Raw genomic sequence first — 17,173 nt, 5'->3', positions numbered from 1 at the left:
AGGAGGACCCAGTGGGATGAAGGCACCCTGCACCCTGTGTGCGTAGCAAAAACCTGCAAGAACAAGCTCTTCTGATGTGGACATTTATGTTTCTTTTAAACACCACTGACACTAAGCTATTTACTTTTGAGGATTCCCGCCCTATTTCTTGGACAGCAGCTAACAAGGAAACCTTCTTTCTCACAGATGTGAAACTGTTATACAGAACCCGCTGAGTTGAGAGAGAGGCTGACAATTCCAAGCTGGACATCAATGGCCTAAAATAGCAACAACACTTGAGAGAGGTTATTTGATGAGTACAACTGCTATTTTTAGAATGAGGAGGGAAAGGTTCTGGATGTCAGAAGATTGTTAGACTGGTGTCCAACTGCAAGGATCCACGTGGTACAAACATCCCTTGTCATTCCATGGCGTCTTGGGGATGTGCCTTCCCCGCGGCAGGGAGGAGGCAGGTGAGGTCAGAATGCTTTTCTGCCTCTGGGTTCCCCTCCTGGAGGAGGAGCGCTCTAACCAGGGGCTGCTGCTGATGGCGGTGGTAAGGTAAGGAAGAGGGAGGCCAAAGAAGCCCCACCTGCTCTGGTGGTCACTTTCAAGAGGTAGCCGTCCAGGTCGATGTGGAAGTGGGGTGCGTGGCAGGGGAGCGCAATGCGCGAGCCGTTCCAGCGCACGGTGAGGTGCTGCTGAAGGCTGATGGTGCTCTCGCCCAGCACCAGCTCCACCGACTTCGTCCAGGAGAAGGAGCGGGTCCTGCGGGCATCGTTCTTCACCAGCACCTGAAAGGGCGAGGCAGGGGAGGAGCAGTCTTTCGTCAAAACGTACTGACACGTCCCCTGAAAGTTAAATGTCCGTCCGTCAAAAGTGTTGTAGTGGGGATCTCCGAATACCGTGCAAACGCCAGGCTCTGCGGATGAGTGAGAGATAAAAGCAGGGTCACAACCAAGCGAAGGATTCAGAGAAATCAGGGGTTCCTGCAGTAAACCTGGAAGGGACATCTGCCCGGAAAGGGAGGGCATAACAGAGATGTGCTAAGGGAAATCAACTTTAAAAAAAAAAATGGGCTGTTTTAAAAAGTTTAACTTGTATATGACTTCTAGTGCTTTTATATCTAAAAATTATTTATAACATCTCTGAAATTTTAAGGCATCTCTATTTGTAACCTCCATCTGCTTCTGTGGATAAGGAAACTAAACTCAGGCCATTAAGAGCTAGCCTTACTTCAAACTGACATAAACAAGGTCAAATTAAGCGCATAACTAAAAAATGGCAACCAAGTAAATGACACTACTAAAACATTAGTATTAGTTCCGTTTAACCAACTCAAAAAATTCAGCAGCATGGTATTCTAAATGTTACCCATAGTTCTAAAGATAATTATGGTATTCAACTCTCATGTATTTGCTAAGAACAAATAAACAAACTTGCCAAACAGATCCCTGAGTATCAGGAAACAAGTTACTGATCAATATTCATATATTGTCTTTGTAAGTTTTCTAGAAATACAAGTTTCCTATATTTTCATCAAATACAAAAATCTAAAGTTGGATAAAAATAAATCACAGAGCTCATCATTTAGTACATTTAAGAAATTCCAATGAATGATAATAAATATTTAAATGAAATACCTTTAATTCAAATATTTATGGGACCAAGGTAAAGTTTTGCACTTTGGGGCATCTCAAAGGTTATATAACAGAAAATTAAATATTGTCCCAATTTTAAAACAGAACTTGGCATTAGTTTGTTCTCTGTGTAAAGATATTTTATCTGTTTCCAAGGAGGCATGAACAATCAGGAAATGAGGAATTTATTTAGAGAAATTAGTCCAAATGATGAAAGAACTATAATAAAAAGAGCAATTTCCAGTCAACATCCAAATAATAATCAGGTCAAGAATAATAACCAGAATAAAACACCAGGTCAGGAATATGAGAATGTCCTATAAAAAACTGCCCTAAATATCTAAGGGAAGGACTATGCCCAGACAGAGGATGGATATGCCAACTGGTCTGATAGGACCAATCAGATCCAATGCAAACATTTGCTTTTAATTTCTAAGGTGTTTGGAGAGTAATATTTATGTTATGATACATTATGTCATTTCAGATGTCAATTTCAGGTGACTCCATACAAATCATATGTATTTGGAATTTGCTAAATTATTTGTCCTAATTAGTGTTCCTTGTCAATATTTGATGGAGATTCTAAAAAGAAAGAGATAGTTTGGGGTAGGTAGGAGCGTTTCAATTAACAAATATGCTGATGAATATATAGAAGGCACTACCCAGAGAAGAAGGGTAGAAGCTGGTGGGTTCAGCAGTCACATTTGAATTCAACCTCTAATTCTGATCTTTTCTTATTTTTCTCTTGGCCATTTTTTTTCTGCAGCCCCAATTTTACCCTGCTTGTCGCTTCACATTGTATGGGGCCCCCACCTTCCTAATTCCATATGTCCCCTACCAGTATCTCCCACCTAACCTCTGCATGGTGCATTTTCCAGTCCCTTCTCAGTGGGATTACTTCTGGAATTGTCCTATCACACATCTCCCTCACATTGAATAAAAAGAAACTCTCCCTGGCATGAAAATGTTACCTTTGGGGGTTGGGTAAGGTGGTTCTTTGAGACATCCCAAGTGATGTCAGGAGAATGACAGTTCCAGTTTAATGCTGCTATGAGCCACAAAAGGACTGTGCCTTAACCTGATCACCAAATTCAAGAGAAGGGTTGTTTCTGTTTCTTAACTCTACCTGCTCAGCAAGAGAGCCCAGAACCAATCAAGGCTTCTGAGCTTGTTAACAGATGGACCTCAGCTTGGAAAAGCCAAAGCATCACCTGCTGAAGGGGCTGAAATTACACTCCTGAGGGTGTCCTCTCTGTTGTGAGCAGACAGGGAATGCCCACAGCTGCTGCCTATGTCCTACTGAGATGGCCTCCCTGAAAACCAGGGACAACCCACCACTTCTCTTGATGTCCTGACTGCAACTACATCAAAATTATCTTTAATAAAAACATTTGCCAAGAAATCACCGCATACCCTAGCACTCTTCTACATGCCTACTGATGATGGACACATCATCCAAATCTTTATATTTAGATTGTCTCCTAACATTAATCAAAGGGCTAAGCACTTTGTAGTATGTCCATAAAATGAACTATGAAAAAGTTTGTGAATCATGTTCATGACTGAGGAAATGCTTATAGCACGATGGCATGTTAAGTGGAAAATAGGCAATAAAAAAGTCTATGCTATTGTGTTCTGTGATTTTTTTTTTTTTTTTTTTTTAGACAGGGGTCTTGCTGTGTTGCAAAGACTGGCCTTGAATTCTCAATCTTCCTGCCTCAGCCTCACAGGTAGCAAGGATTACAGACTTATTGCACAGCACCCAGTGTATTTGGGGAAATATCTTCAAATAAATATATTCACACACCCAAATTACAAAAAGTGGCTATTTCTGGATAGCAAAACCATGATTGACACTTGTTTTTTTCTTTCTTCCATGTGGTTTTGTTTTGTTTTGTTGTTAGAAGTCAAACTGTAGACTCTACTAATGTATCCACTAATGTAGTTAAGGCCAATTATGTAACAAAGCAAATCCTCAAAGAAGCAAAAGAAACTTTATTGTCCTAAGTTACCCTGGGGAAGCCTGAGCATGCTCCTAGCTGAGCAAGAGGCAATGGGGTGTCCAGGGAGACCCTGGATGAGGAAAATCGTCTGTGAATTTCAGGAGAGAGATTTTTCAAGAGCCCCTTCTTGTGGAAGAGAAGGGTTTAGAAATCTGACTGATTTTTTGTGCGTAACAGCAATACAGAAGAGGCCAACAAAATTTCATGACTATGAGGATGCTTGAGAATTATGTGTTGCATTTGGGGACATTTGTATCATGAGCTAAAATAATTTTGAAACTTTGGCCTCTTTTCCTGGCACCTCAAGGTCCCCATGCCAGATCCTGCAGGAGCGGCAAACACGTGTGCTGGAGAACATCCGAAAGTGAGAATCTCAGGATTACAGAAATCTGCCTCACTGGAAAGGAAAAGGGCCAGAGAACACTTAGGGGATAAAAATGAACAGTGTATTCTCATATTTTTTTTCCAGCAGACCCAATGAAATGAGCCGCAGTCCAACATGTCCAGATGTCCAGTCACACTCTCCTGGAAAGCTTGGCCAATAGTTAGGGGGAGAAAGAGAAAAGCGGCTTAAATAGACCATCCTCAAACTTGCCTTGTTTGAATGTGCCTAAGTCAGAGGATGGGGAGGAAAACACTAGTTTTCCCTGTGTCACTACTTCAGAGTCCTGAGAGCAGATCATTAGCTCTCATTTTTGTGGTTTGTTTTCAACATTTGGTTTGGTTTGGTTTGTCTGTATATAAACACACAGGTATAGGGGAAATAAAGATTGGAAGTGTAGAATTCCAAATACTAAGAATGTGTTTATTTTTTTCTTAGGTAATGGAATGATGTTGGGGTTTCTTTTCCTCTTTTATGTTTATGTGTATTTACACTATTATTTACACATTTCATTGCTTACAATGACTATGTATACTTTTGGAATAAGAATATTGACTTTAAAAAGTTAAAACTCCTGGATCAAGATATATCACTTTGATGTTTTGTACTTTAATAAGATTGCTGCTTCCACAATATAGTTCCAATGCTTTTCTCCCAACTGTATCAGGTATATTTGTTTCTACTGTGGATGTATTTATTCTAATGAAATGCCTTTCCTCTGAGAGCAGTGATTACTCTCAAAATATTCATCAGAGAAAATTAAGGGGAAATAATACAACCCTATGTTATAAAGAATAAGAGAAACTGAGTAGACTGTAGTCCCCAAACACAACAAAAGAGAAACAGAAAAGCCTAAGGAAGGGAAAAAATATCATTCATGTTTCTGCCACCAAAAAACAGCACTATGTACAATTGTGTGTGTGTGTTTTAACATATTTAAGAACATCCTGTACCCAAGATTTTATTTCCTATTTTTCACTTAACATGTCATTAGATTTCCAGTCATTCAAATGTATTTTGCTTTGGAAACACAGATGGGAACTTCCACCCTCAGTCCATTACTTCTGCAGGGAGAACAGTCTCTCCAGCCCCTGTACCATGCCACTACATATATCAGTACACTTGCAGAGAGTTGCTCTAACCATGAGGAAGCCTATGAAATAAACAAGTCTAAATTTTCCTCAGCACAAATGGCAGGGAGACAGGGAACTGGTCGCCTGATGATTGGGTCACTGTGCTGTGCAGAATTCCTGGGAACCCCAGAAGGGCAAGAGTCATTGCAATTCCAAGTCCAGGTTAGGAAGCAGGGAAGTCTGGGACCAGGGACACTGCCTGTGACATGGACCCTTCTTCTCCTTGTTGAGTTTTTCCCTGACTGGTGATGGGGACTTAAGTACAAAGAGGCTGTGGTGTGACCCAGTGGGACCCGAAGCTCTCCATGCAGGAGCTCTGGCCCTGCATGGGGTGTCATCAACAGCTGCTGGCTCTCAAGGTGCTGGAAGTCCAACAGATGCTCCCTCATCTAGCACCTGGATGCCTACAAGACTTATACTCTTAGCTCCTTAAATTCAGAACTTCATCTAATTTGAGGGGAAAAGGAAGTACCAGGATTGAACTCAGGAGCACTCGACCACTGAGTCACATCCCCTACCCTATTTTGTATTTTACTTAGAGACAGGGTCTCACTGAGTTGCTTAGCATCTCACCATTGCTGAGGCTGGTTTTGAACTTGCGATCCATTTGCCTCAGCCTCCTGAGCCTCTGAGTTTACAGGCGTGCTCCATCCCTCTCAGGTTCATCTAATTTACTGTGTGTTTGGGGGCTGGAATCAGGGAGAGGGATAGTGATTTTCTTTCTACCCATTCATAATCTGCCAGAAACAGTAACTGATCTGCATATAAAATGCTGATTCTTTAAAAAGTTACATAGGTATTTCATTTAATATATAAATTTGTTATCACCTATTTCCATGACCCCATATACTCACCAGCTTTAAACAAAAGAGCAAACAAAGGAAACAATCCCTAACTTCAAAGGTCTAATGTAAAATAAATCCAGATCCAAAGCCTGGAGTGCCACAGCCTCCCCAAGGGAGCCTGGTGCCTCCCATCTCTCACCTCAGCACCACAGTGGGCCCATGCCCACCCAACACTGCCTCATAGTTCACATACACACACACACACTCTTCAGCCCTCAGCTCCAGTGCCAGATCCCCCATAGCAACATCCCTGATGCCTGGTCAATGTCACCTCCTTTCTCTAAATTCCAGAAGCAAAATCGATCACATAGCTGAGATATTCTGGGATGGTCTTAATTTCAAATAGTGTATTCGAAGTTACACTATGTTTTTCCATTTGGGGATCCAAAAGGAAGTCACCAAACCCATCATCTGTCTCTGATAGATCACTTTCTATTCTTGCTGATAGTTATAATGTATACTTAACTCCTAAGGTAGACTTTGAACTCCTTCCGTGTAAATTTTCCTTCTCAGGACCCAGCTCACTGCCACATAGGAGGCTCTAAATATACACATGTAATAAATGGTACCATCTTTGCATTACAGCAATGCCTGTTGTACTACATATCAGGTCTCAATATCTGTTGAAAGAATGCATTGATTAACTTAATAGTACATTTTGGTGAAAAAAATAAATTACCTACACTGAATTTTAATAAATACACACATCTAAGGTAACCACCAGAAATTTGCTTAATCGATTAATTGAATAATTTATGAATGCTTTCAGAACAAAGAGATTATTAGAAAAAAATATGAAAAGTGGGAAATATTATAGGTGAGCTACATCTGGTGCCAAGAGAGTGCACTAAGAAATTCAAATCATGAATCCATGAGCAATATCCTGCCCCTTTCTGGAAGACTAAATTTTTTTTCTTGCTGAATAGAGAAAACCTACCCCACTAAAAAAGTATTTTAAGAATCAAAAAACTAAATTAGAAGCATAAAAATACAAGAAGGAAACTTATTTCTAATTCATAAAGTGGCAAGTGTGATAGGCAGAATAATGGTCCCCCAAAGACATCCACATCCTAATGCTCAGAACCATTGGATATGTTATGTAAATGACAAGAGAGAATGAAGTCTGAAGATGGAATCAAGGTTGCTCATCAGCTGACCTTTAGACAGGGAGCTTATCCCAGATGATCTGAGAGTGATGAAAGTAATCACAAGGGTCCTTAGAGAAAAAGGCAGACAGGAACATGAGTATCACAGTAATATGGTATAAAAATTATTTCCATTGGCCATTGCCAGCTTTGATGATAGAGGATGGGGTTAGGAGCCAAGGAAAGTGGGCAGCCAGTAAAAAAGGCAGGAACACAGTCCTGCCAAACACCTTGATGTTAGATTTTGAGACCCTTTCTGACTTCTGACCTCCAGGACACGTAAGATAATAAATGTGTGTTGTTTCAGCCATTAAGTTTGTGGTAATTTGTTATAGCAGCCATTGGGAACTAATACACTTAGCAATAGCTACAACATCTAGTATAAAGCAACTGGTCTATGCCAGGTACCATGCCAGATGCCTTCTGTATTTTCAGTACCTCCTTTCATCCTCACTCTATCTCTGCACACTATATATTATTACCCTAATTTCTTAGCCATGAGTTTAGGAGGCATGCTTTATGGCCCATTATCACTCAGCAAATAGCAGTAAAGACAGAGTCTGACCCAGTCTCTGTGGGTCAAGGCAGTACCTTCCCCACTGTGACTTGATGCTTCTACACAGCCTATGCCCCAGCATCTTCTGCAACTGTTGTTGTTAACAAGTTGGAAGTCACAGAGCTCTTTGAGAATCTGAAGAAATGTTTAGACACGCTTTCCTCCAAATGAACATGAATGCATCCTCTCAAGTGAAGAGATTTATAGACACCCCATACCAAGACTGATCAGTGGTCCCTGGGAAGTCCATGATTTTCCGATTAAGAATATCTATCTAGCAGCTAATTATACACTATTATATGGTGCTCCTATCTCTTCTTCCCAACTACAAGTCCTGAGGTCAGAGTCAGTTTAAGCCTTTTATCCATGTCCTCCAAGAGCACCTTCCAGAATGCTAAAAACTTATCAAGTATTAATATAAACTTGTTATTGAAGATGCATTTTTCTACCCCCACCATTCAAGTTCTGATCTTAAATATTTCCTCTTTTTTCCCCCCAGTACTGGGGATTTAACCCAGGGACGCTTACCACTAAGCTACATCCCCAGCCCCTTTCATTTTTTATTTTGAGACAGGATCCAATTTGCCAAGACTAGCCTCAAATTTGTGATCCTTCTGACTCAGGTTCCTGAATTACTGGGGATTATGGGTATGTGCCACCATGCTTAGCTTAAAATCTCTTTCTCTTTGCACCAGAACTTTTTATTTAAGAAAGCTATGTACCTGAGCTAAAGAGTTGGATTTCGCATCTCTAATTTAACCTGGTTTACAGAATTAAAGTCGCCTTTCAGCACTGCCAACATTGAGCATATTGGTTTTTTGTTGTTGTTTTGTTTTGTTTTTTGCAGTGCTGGGGATTGAACCCAGGGCCTTGTGCTTGCGAGGCAAGCACTCTACCAATTGAGCTATCTCCCCAGCTCAAGCATATTGTTTTGAAGACAGTCTTGCATTTTAATACTGGTCTTGCCTTTTACTGTTAAATCATGTACTGACTCCCTACATACCTCAGTTTGTTCATGGATAACATGTATCTAAGGACAACTACCTTGCAGGTGGAAGCTCAGAGTCATCATTATTAGTTTTATTAGTATAAATACATTTTAAATGCTTTGTGAATCCAGCAAATAGATATCTATGGCCGACTTAAGTAAGATTGAATAAGACTATAACAGACTCATAAGGTGTAGATTTGTTGAAAATACAATGTAAGTTGAATTAGTCTATAAAGACATATGAAGTGTCAATTAGGAGCTAGAATGGAGTTAGCCTTCCACACCAAAAGAATGACAGTAAGTCACAGACATAAAAAGGAAGCAGTATAGGAGGAGCAGGAGACCAATCTGACCAGAGTGGGGAGTTGCTTCAGAAGATGTGAGGCACTCTCCTGCTGTCTAAATAAGTTGGCCTGAGATTTATTGCCAACCTGAGAAGTTTAAATATATTCCAAAGAACCACCATTTCTTAATGTGTTTCCTATGAAACATCAATCTTGCCCATGGCACTGCCAAAATAAGTAGAACTTTTAAAAGTTCTGCAGCTCAAATTAGTTTGGGAGGCACTTTCTACTCCATCACCCTCCTGAAAGTTTATCATGCCCATTGGCATCAAAAGGGCCCTGAGGATTCTGCAGCAAGGAAACGTATTTAAGTTTACTTGACCCAGCATTTCCCTAATGTATTTAATCATAGGACCTCGTCTAGTGTTTTATAAAACAAACCTCAGGAAACTGCAACAGTGAAGGAAGATGGGGTAGGCTCCCGTGAAAGTCAAGCTTTGGTTCTGACAGTGGCTTGCAAAAGGAACTGAAGGAGAGTAGGCAGGGTGAGTTGCAGGCAATAGGATGAGGGTCTGGCTGTCGTGGGAATGAGAAAGAAATTATTTATTAAAAAAACAACAGAAAGAGACAACCAACTAGACTTGATGACTGATTACCAACATGGGAAAGAAATGCCAGAAGAATGAGAAATAACATTAAGGCTCAAAACCTGTGCAGCTGGGATACTGTGGATGCCAGAATTCAGTCAATAAATAGGGGTTGGAAACAGCCATTAACCCCTCCATCCAAATTCCAACTCAGACTTTGGTGACTCAAAGGTAGCAACTGTAATAAAATTCAAATGCAGTACTTTTCAAGAAGAATGTGTTCCTCCAAAAGATTAGAAGCTGATATCTACTATATTAGCATCTTATTAAGAAGAGATAAATATTAAGGACCTCTAAGTTTGAATAAATTTCCAACTTACAAGGAGAAAAGAACTATGGAAGAGGGACTGGGAAGGTGGAGCTGTACATTTACATAAGATGAAAAGGCAATTAAAGAAGAAGAGATTCATGTACTGAAGACAGATCTGAAGGGCAGAGCAGAGGAGGGGAACAGTGTTTGAGGGTGGAGGGTACTCACTGAGAAACAGACAGTGGTAGGAGAAAGAATGAAAGCATGCCTAATAGGAATTTCATAGCAGAGAGAAATAGAGAGTGCAGCCAATGAGTCATTTCTCCATACTCTCAGTATAGGGGAAAACATAAGTTTTGTAACTCCAGAGACTGAAGTGACTTCATAAATGCGAATGTTTTAAAAAGGTAAGCAAATACAACTGCCTTCAAAGAGAAGACTCTCCTCCTGTATAAAAGATGGAAATTGGAAAAAACTCATGTATATTTTCTCCCAAATGAGAAAAAATACAGTCAAGAGAGAACACAGAAAAGTGCTTAAAAGTTTGAGTTTTGGAGTCTCAAAGAACAAGGTGTTAACTGACCTCATGCTTTTAATTTCTCTGACTCTCAGATCCTTCATTTGTAAAAAAAAAATGGAGATAGCACAGCTATGAGATGGCTCTGAGATTCAAATGAGATCAAATGGGAAAACCCACACAATGTTTATTTAGATATGTAGCAGATGCTAAATAAATTACTGCTGCTGTTACTGTTGCTGCAATCATTGCCGTCATTGTTATTAGATGATGATGATGATGATGTAATAATGATGGTAGTCATTGCTAACTAATTGTTATTGTTTGGCTATGAGGGGTCCCCCCAAATGCTCCTGTGTTAATGCAGGAATATTCAGAGTGAAATGTTTGGATTGTGATAGCTATAAACCTAATCAGTTCACCCTAGTTTGAATGGACTAACTAGGGGGTAACTAAGCAGGGGCGGGGGTGTGACTGGAGAATGTGGGTCACTGGGGATGGGCCGTAGAAGGGTTCATCTTCTGCAACCCCTTTTCACCTGTTCTCTCTGCTTCCTGGCAGCCATGAGCAGGGTGGGTTTCCTCTACCATGCCCTTCCACCATGATGTTCTGCTTCACCTCAGGCCCAGAGCAGTGGAATTGACCCACCATGGACTAAACCTTTGAAGCCATGAGCCGAAAATAAACTTTTCCTTCTCTGAATTGTTCTTGTCAGGTATTTTGTTCCCTTCACTGAAACGCTGACAAATATTCTAACGGAATACTAACTTACTGAGTACTTGTCAAGTACTAAATCCTACTAGTACCAGTAAACTGCCTACAATTCTACAAAGTGCTAATACTCTGTAAGTGGTACTATCTAGTGCACCCTGAAGAAGCTGATACCAGGTGGTGGATAAAAGATGATCCACCGAAGTTATCAGTCTCCACCTTCAACCCTGCCCCCATTTACAGCAAAAAAACCTGAAGGAAAAATCTCCTTTAGAGCAGGACAGTACATAATGCAGAAAACAAACTGATTTCCTTATACACTCCAATGTTGTTTCTCCTAGTGTGGGATCTCCCGGTCACTGCGTGTGGCACGGTTGGGTTTCATTTGCCACCTCTGTCTGCTGCTGGCCTCAGGAGCAGAATCAAACCCAACTCCAGATGCACAAGCAGAAACTTCAGTGGCCACTTAGCTTAACACCTCCTTGGCAGGGCTAAAGTCAACACCACAAATTCTTATTCTACAAGCATCTTGAGCTCTGGTTTCAAATTTCCTTGCTTTCCTGAGTTAAGGACAGACTCTCGGGGCTAAGGGACCTGGAGTTGCTCACAGACTCTGAGGCCAGAAACCTTGCTCAAACACAGAATCACTAATTTGCAGAACTTCTGTCAGTGGAGGTTTCTCATAAAATAGGCCCCAAGGTCATTGTTTAATTATGCTTTTTTTCCAGGGAAATAAATGAAATTGTTGTTCTATTCCCCCTCCTACATCTACCCTATTTAATTGAGGATACCTGTAGGCATCCTGGGGGCTGAAGTGAGACCTGCCAAAACTAGCTGGGGCGAATTCCACCTCTGCCATGGTGCAGGCAGCAGGCATGGGGTCCTTGCCAGTGAGCTCTCACAGACACACCAAGTTGCACACAGCTGGAAACTAACCCGTGGGGGGTTTAAAAAGTCACCTGGCAACTGTGAGACTCCTTGCACCCTAAGTTGCTGAAATTTGATATTTCCTGTTACTTGTGGGATATGCAGTTGAGGTTAGTTCAATTAAATGCACATCTGTGCTCAGCATACCCTACCAGCCTCAGTGTTATGTAATCTGTGAACTTTGGTTTTAGGTAGCTCCAGGTACAGCTGAAGCAATCTGAGAGACCCGGGGGTGGTCGTCTACTTCTGGGCTGCCTTTGGTTGCCTCTGGTCTTATAAATGATTAAGAGATTAAATTCTCTCATATAATCAATCAAATATCTCTCTCTCTCTCTCTCTCTCTGTTTTTCTCTCTCCCTCTTTACACACACACACACACGCACACACACACACACAACTCTCTTATCAGTGAAAACTTTGACCCTAAGTATTATTTCAAAGTCTGAAAACAGACATTATGCCAGCAAAGAACATATCAGATTCAGGTCTTTGTAGGGTAGTTAGGTGAAGATTCCACCTAGTATTTGCTAACACACGATAAAATAACATTTCCATAAACCAAAAGTTACACTAACACACAAAGTGGCCCTCCTGGCACCTCACTCATGGTCACATGACACTCAGTCAAGGCAAAGCCAAGTTGCTTCAGGCGATAGCCTCATACCTTGGCAGAAACTGCACTTGCCGAAAGCTTTATAAAGTTTGTTTAGCTCACTTCACATATTTTATTTTAAATAAATCATCCAAAGCAAATTTTAATTCTTTTCTGTTGGAAAGGAAGAAAGAGTAGACCCCAAGTTATTAAAAGACAGCAATGTTTTCCATAGTTTCTTCGGGTCTGATTTTAAAAGGATTTTTCCCATCAATGTTGAGAAAATCCTCATTGACCCTTCACACCAATCCTACAAAGACTGCCCTACTATGGGGAATACCACAGCTTTGTGCCTCCCTTATTGCTCCCTACCCACAGAATTGCAAATTACCATCAGCACTGACTATTACAGAGAGGGACCTATTGAAATGTGTTACCCATTTACTTCAAGTTTCTTCTTTGCTACTTCTTTCAAAGATCTGACAGGGCCCCCAAACACTCCCAAGACTAAGAAGAACCCAGGCAGAAATAAATTCTGTGGGAGTGTAGAAACGCGCAGTGTAATGCCACCTCTCCTAGAAATGATGCAACACTGATTTAACTACTAAAGATTATCAAAATAAATTCTAGAGTATTTGAGCTCTGTAACCAATCTATTTCAGTTTTGTGTGTATGTATAGATTATTGCCTCCTTTCAAAAAACAAAAGGATTAAAGACATACAGAAGCATATTTACTAATAATTCAAAACTCTTAAAAGTGGATAAACATGATGAAGTCAGAAGTAAGCTTATTATTCAAAAACTGCATGCCATTCCGTGGGCTGCACATTTGTCTCCAGCTTCCTAGTCACGAAAGCAAAGACAGCAATTTTTAATCACTCAAGTTAAATTATGTGTTTATAGCTATTCTTAGGGCTAGGAAATTAAAATACAAAAAAAAAAAAAAATACAGATAACCCAGAGGCTTTTGGTCTTCCTTTTTGTTATTGTTTTGGTTGGGTGACTGTAAAAATAAATTGGTTTGGTTTTTGGTACTGGGAATTGAACCCAGGGGCACTTTACCACTGAGCCACATCCCCAGCCACTTTTAAAATTTTTTTTTTTTAAACTTTTAAGACAGGGTCTCACTAAGTTCTTAGGGCCTTGCTAAGTTGCCCAGGCTGGCTTCAAACTTGTAGTCCTCCTTCTTCAGTTTCCTAAGTCACTGAGATCACAGGTGTGTGCCTCTGCACCTGGCTGGTCTTTCAATTTTTGCATCAGAAAAGGGGAACTTTGCTCTCCTGCTGTATCTAATCAACAAGTATAGAGAGTAAATCTTTGCCACTAACCTGGGGGGTAGTATTTTTATATTCGTCCAGGCCATTTTCCACTGTTTGGAGTGTCTGTGGTTCTCAACCAGGACACTTTTGCCCCAAGAAGACATTTTGAATTGTTACAAACTCGGGGAGGTGGTTTCTACTGGCACGTAGTTGGTAGAGTTAAGAGATGTGGCTAAATGTCCTGTAATACACAGAACAGTCCCACACCAAAGAATTAACTGGCCAAACTGGCAATAAGACTGAGATTGAAATCCTAGAGTAACCTAAAGAAGGGTGTGTGTGTGTGTGTGTGTGTGTGTGTGTGTACATATGCATGTGAGAGAGAATTTGTGTTTTAATAAAATATAAATCATTATCCTGATTAAAGAAAACATTGGCCTTAGTTTGTAGTTTAAGCCTTGACTTCTCTACTGTAGAAATGCATATCTCAGAAGAGATTTCATAATTGACAGAGAAGGAAAAAAATTAGTCCATAGGTTTGTTCCGGATCCTGAACATAATGATAAAGGAATTTCAAAGTAGGAGGTCTTTAACCCATATTTAAAGGACAGCAGACTAAGTCTACCTGAATGTGTTAGGAAAAGCTGGGCATTGCTTAAAAAACTGGAAGCCATCCCATCTCTTAACTGAATCTGAACAAATGAGCCTCGCCAAATAGAATGTGTTTTACAGCAATGATGGAAGAACTGCTGGAGAGCAAGAGAGAGTAAACAGATGGAAAGAACACCAAAGGAAATTGAGAAATAGCCATCTGATGATATAATTTAGATTTGGACAGAGAACTGCATGCCTGGGCTCTTCCAGCTCTGGCCTGCTAGATGCAGGTGCAGTCAGTGGCCTCCCAGTGCCCTCCAGCTGGGTGGCTTTCTCCCTTGCCAGTTGCCTCTCTCAGTGATGGAAGGTATGGGCTCATTTACATGTGTCACACCACACACGATTTCATATAACAGGTTACAGACTCCATTCTATTTTATCAGGCCCAATTTCTCTTCTTCTTTTCTTTTTTCTAAGTCACCAGTCTTCTAGATATGGGAAGGTCAGTTCATAATGGGTAGAATAATAATGAAACTCAGCTTGCTCTCAGCTATCTCAATAGTTAGTGATCCTTGCAACATAAAGTTGGAAAATTCAAGATTTGGGCTTTTTTTTTTTTGCAGTGCTGGGGATTGAACCCAGGGTCTTGGGCTTGCAAGGCAAGCACTCTACCCACTGAGCTATATCCCTAGCCTGATTTGGGCTATTTCTATACAAGGTCACCATGTGTTCTTGTGGAGCTGATAAGCAGCAATCCTGCCTGAAAACCACATGATTGTAGGTGTAACATGATGGTGCTCAGGTACACTGAAAAGGTGAATTAGAAAATAGTAGGAGTCCCAATGATATCTCTCTGCTTCAACTAGGAGACACTTCATAGGGAAATGCAAACCAACCATGAGCGTGAATACAGAGGAAATCTTCATCAAGTAGCCTTGAGACTGCTCATCCAGAAAGAATTAAGCTAAAGGCAGCCCATGAGCCTTGTGTAAGCAGTTTCCTCAGAGGGTCTGGTGGGGGGGAGGTGATTAAATCAATAGTTTATACACATGCTTTCAAATCAACTGATGTGTTAATCATAGTGAATTATTCTTCCTGCATTAATTTCTGAATTCTGTAAAGTCATACTTCATTGGCCTCCTTTAAGTGATTTTATGTACTTCATTATCTTCAAAGGGAGGCTCTTTTATTAAATCTATAATTTATTTTATGTTAATTCAAGCAGCACTTTAATCCAGCATATAATTGTTTTATAGCTCTCTATCTCTAAAAATAGTAATATACATAGTAGATATATAATCAATGAAAATCATATATAAAATTAATGTATGCAGTTCTATATAATACAGAAGATGCTGCCTATTGTCCAAAGCACTAGCCAATTAAAAAAAAAATTTACTCAGCAATATAAGCACTGATATTTAGATAAATGGAAGAAACAAACCCATTTCCATGTGAAAACCGGGTTCAACTGCCATGAAAGTTCACTTCTCTAAGTCTAACTGGCTCATTAAATACTTTCTAATAGATTTTCTGGCTTTGCTAATCTTGCTTATACATATATCAGAACAAATTTGACAAGTCATCACTAATCCCCTCTTTCGATGAAATATTTCCAAAAGCTATCTCAAAATCACATGAATTTGAGGAGGACTAAAATGGCAATTTGCTAATAGATGTAGGCATATGTCTACATGTGGGGCCAAGATGACACCTGTGGCTAAGCTCTGTCCCTGTGATTAGTAGTGCTGTCTCTAGCAGCTTTAGGAATAGTCCATGTTTAGATAGAACCTACATGAACTCAGTTAAAACTAACAGAACTGCAAACTCATTGTCAGCCTGATGATCTCTTGTGATCTCTTTGCCAATAGCAACTGTGGGTGTAGCCAGGTGAAATGGTGAAGAGGTGGGGGTGGGGTGAGGGAGGAGCAAGTGCAGCTGTTTGGTTTTACCGTGAGAGAAGGAAAATCCTTCCTAGATTATGTATGTTTGGTTTTACTGGATATCATTATCTTAGCTCTGTGGCTGCAAATGCTATTAGCAGTTAAAATGTGCATTAAGTTCTCTGGTGTTTTTTAAAACCTCATCAGATCATTTATCTTCTTGATTTCTCATAGCAACAAATTCTGATGGAAATATCCACATTTGCCTCCATTGTGCTTCTATGAGAGTATTACAATTGATTTAAAGTGTCTGTAAGGAGACGGGATAATCCCATTCTCTACCTACAGAATTAAAATGTGCAGAAAATTCACACAACTTTTTTCTTGTTGTATCATAAAACATCAAACAAATATCAACAGCACATTTTTAAAGGAATGAACTTACTTTCAGTGCAAATAGGACAGCATCCTTTTCTGTTGAGAATTTTACCCTAATCAGGAAAAAAAACAAACAAGAGGTCAGTGCTAAGAGACAGGGTCTGCTGAGGACAAATCTCTATTTTAAATCTAATACCAGATAAACCAATGAAATCAGTCCAAGCTGTATTTGAACTGGATACCCAGATGGTGATGCTGGTAAAAAACTAAGTTTCAAGTATCAGATTTTAAGCCCCGGCAAAGTCATTCAGGAAGCCTTTCTGTTTTTATCCTCTAAGAAATACGAGACTTGAAGGACTCACTGGTGTGATTTTTCTCACAAGGAGGGAAGATGGAGACAGTCTGGATAACCTTTTCGCTGATATCCAAATAAACCCCTCTGGGAACCAAGTGCGT

General features: G+C 40.2%; 1 protein-coding gene across 4 annotated transcripts in view; it reads right to left on the bottom strand.

The window, feature by feature from the left end:
* Positions 1-17,173, bottom strand: part of Bmper (BMP binding endothelial regulator) — a 251,351-nt gene that overhangs the window by 77,797 nt on the left and 156,381 nt on the right. For 3 of the 4 annotated variants that reach the window (XM_047562764.1, XM_047562763.1, XM_047562765.1), the window contains exons 11-12: positions 16,785-16,830; positions 572-901 (exon numbers count right to left, since the gene is read on the bottom strand). In XM_047562764.1, the coding sequence (XP_047418720.1) occupies positions 572-901; positions 16,785-16,830 (376 nt within the window). The remainder of the gene's footprint in view (positions 1-571; positions 902-16,784; positions 16,831-17,173) is intronic. The other variant, XM_047562766.1, reaches the window with a different exon arrangement.

The sequence above is a fragment of the Sciurus carolinensis genome, chromosome 8, assembly GCF_902686445.1.
Source record: "Sciurus carolinensis chromosome 8, mSciCar1.2, whole genome shotgun sequence".
In the NCBI taxonomy this organism is placed as follows: Eukaryota; Metazoa; Chordata; class Mammalia; order Rodentia; family Sciuridae; genus Sciurus; species Sciurus carolinensis.
Note: the sequence above shows the minus strand (reverse complement) of the source record. Positions and strands in the feature narration are given on the sequence as shown.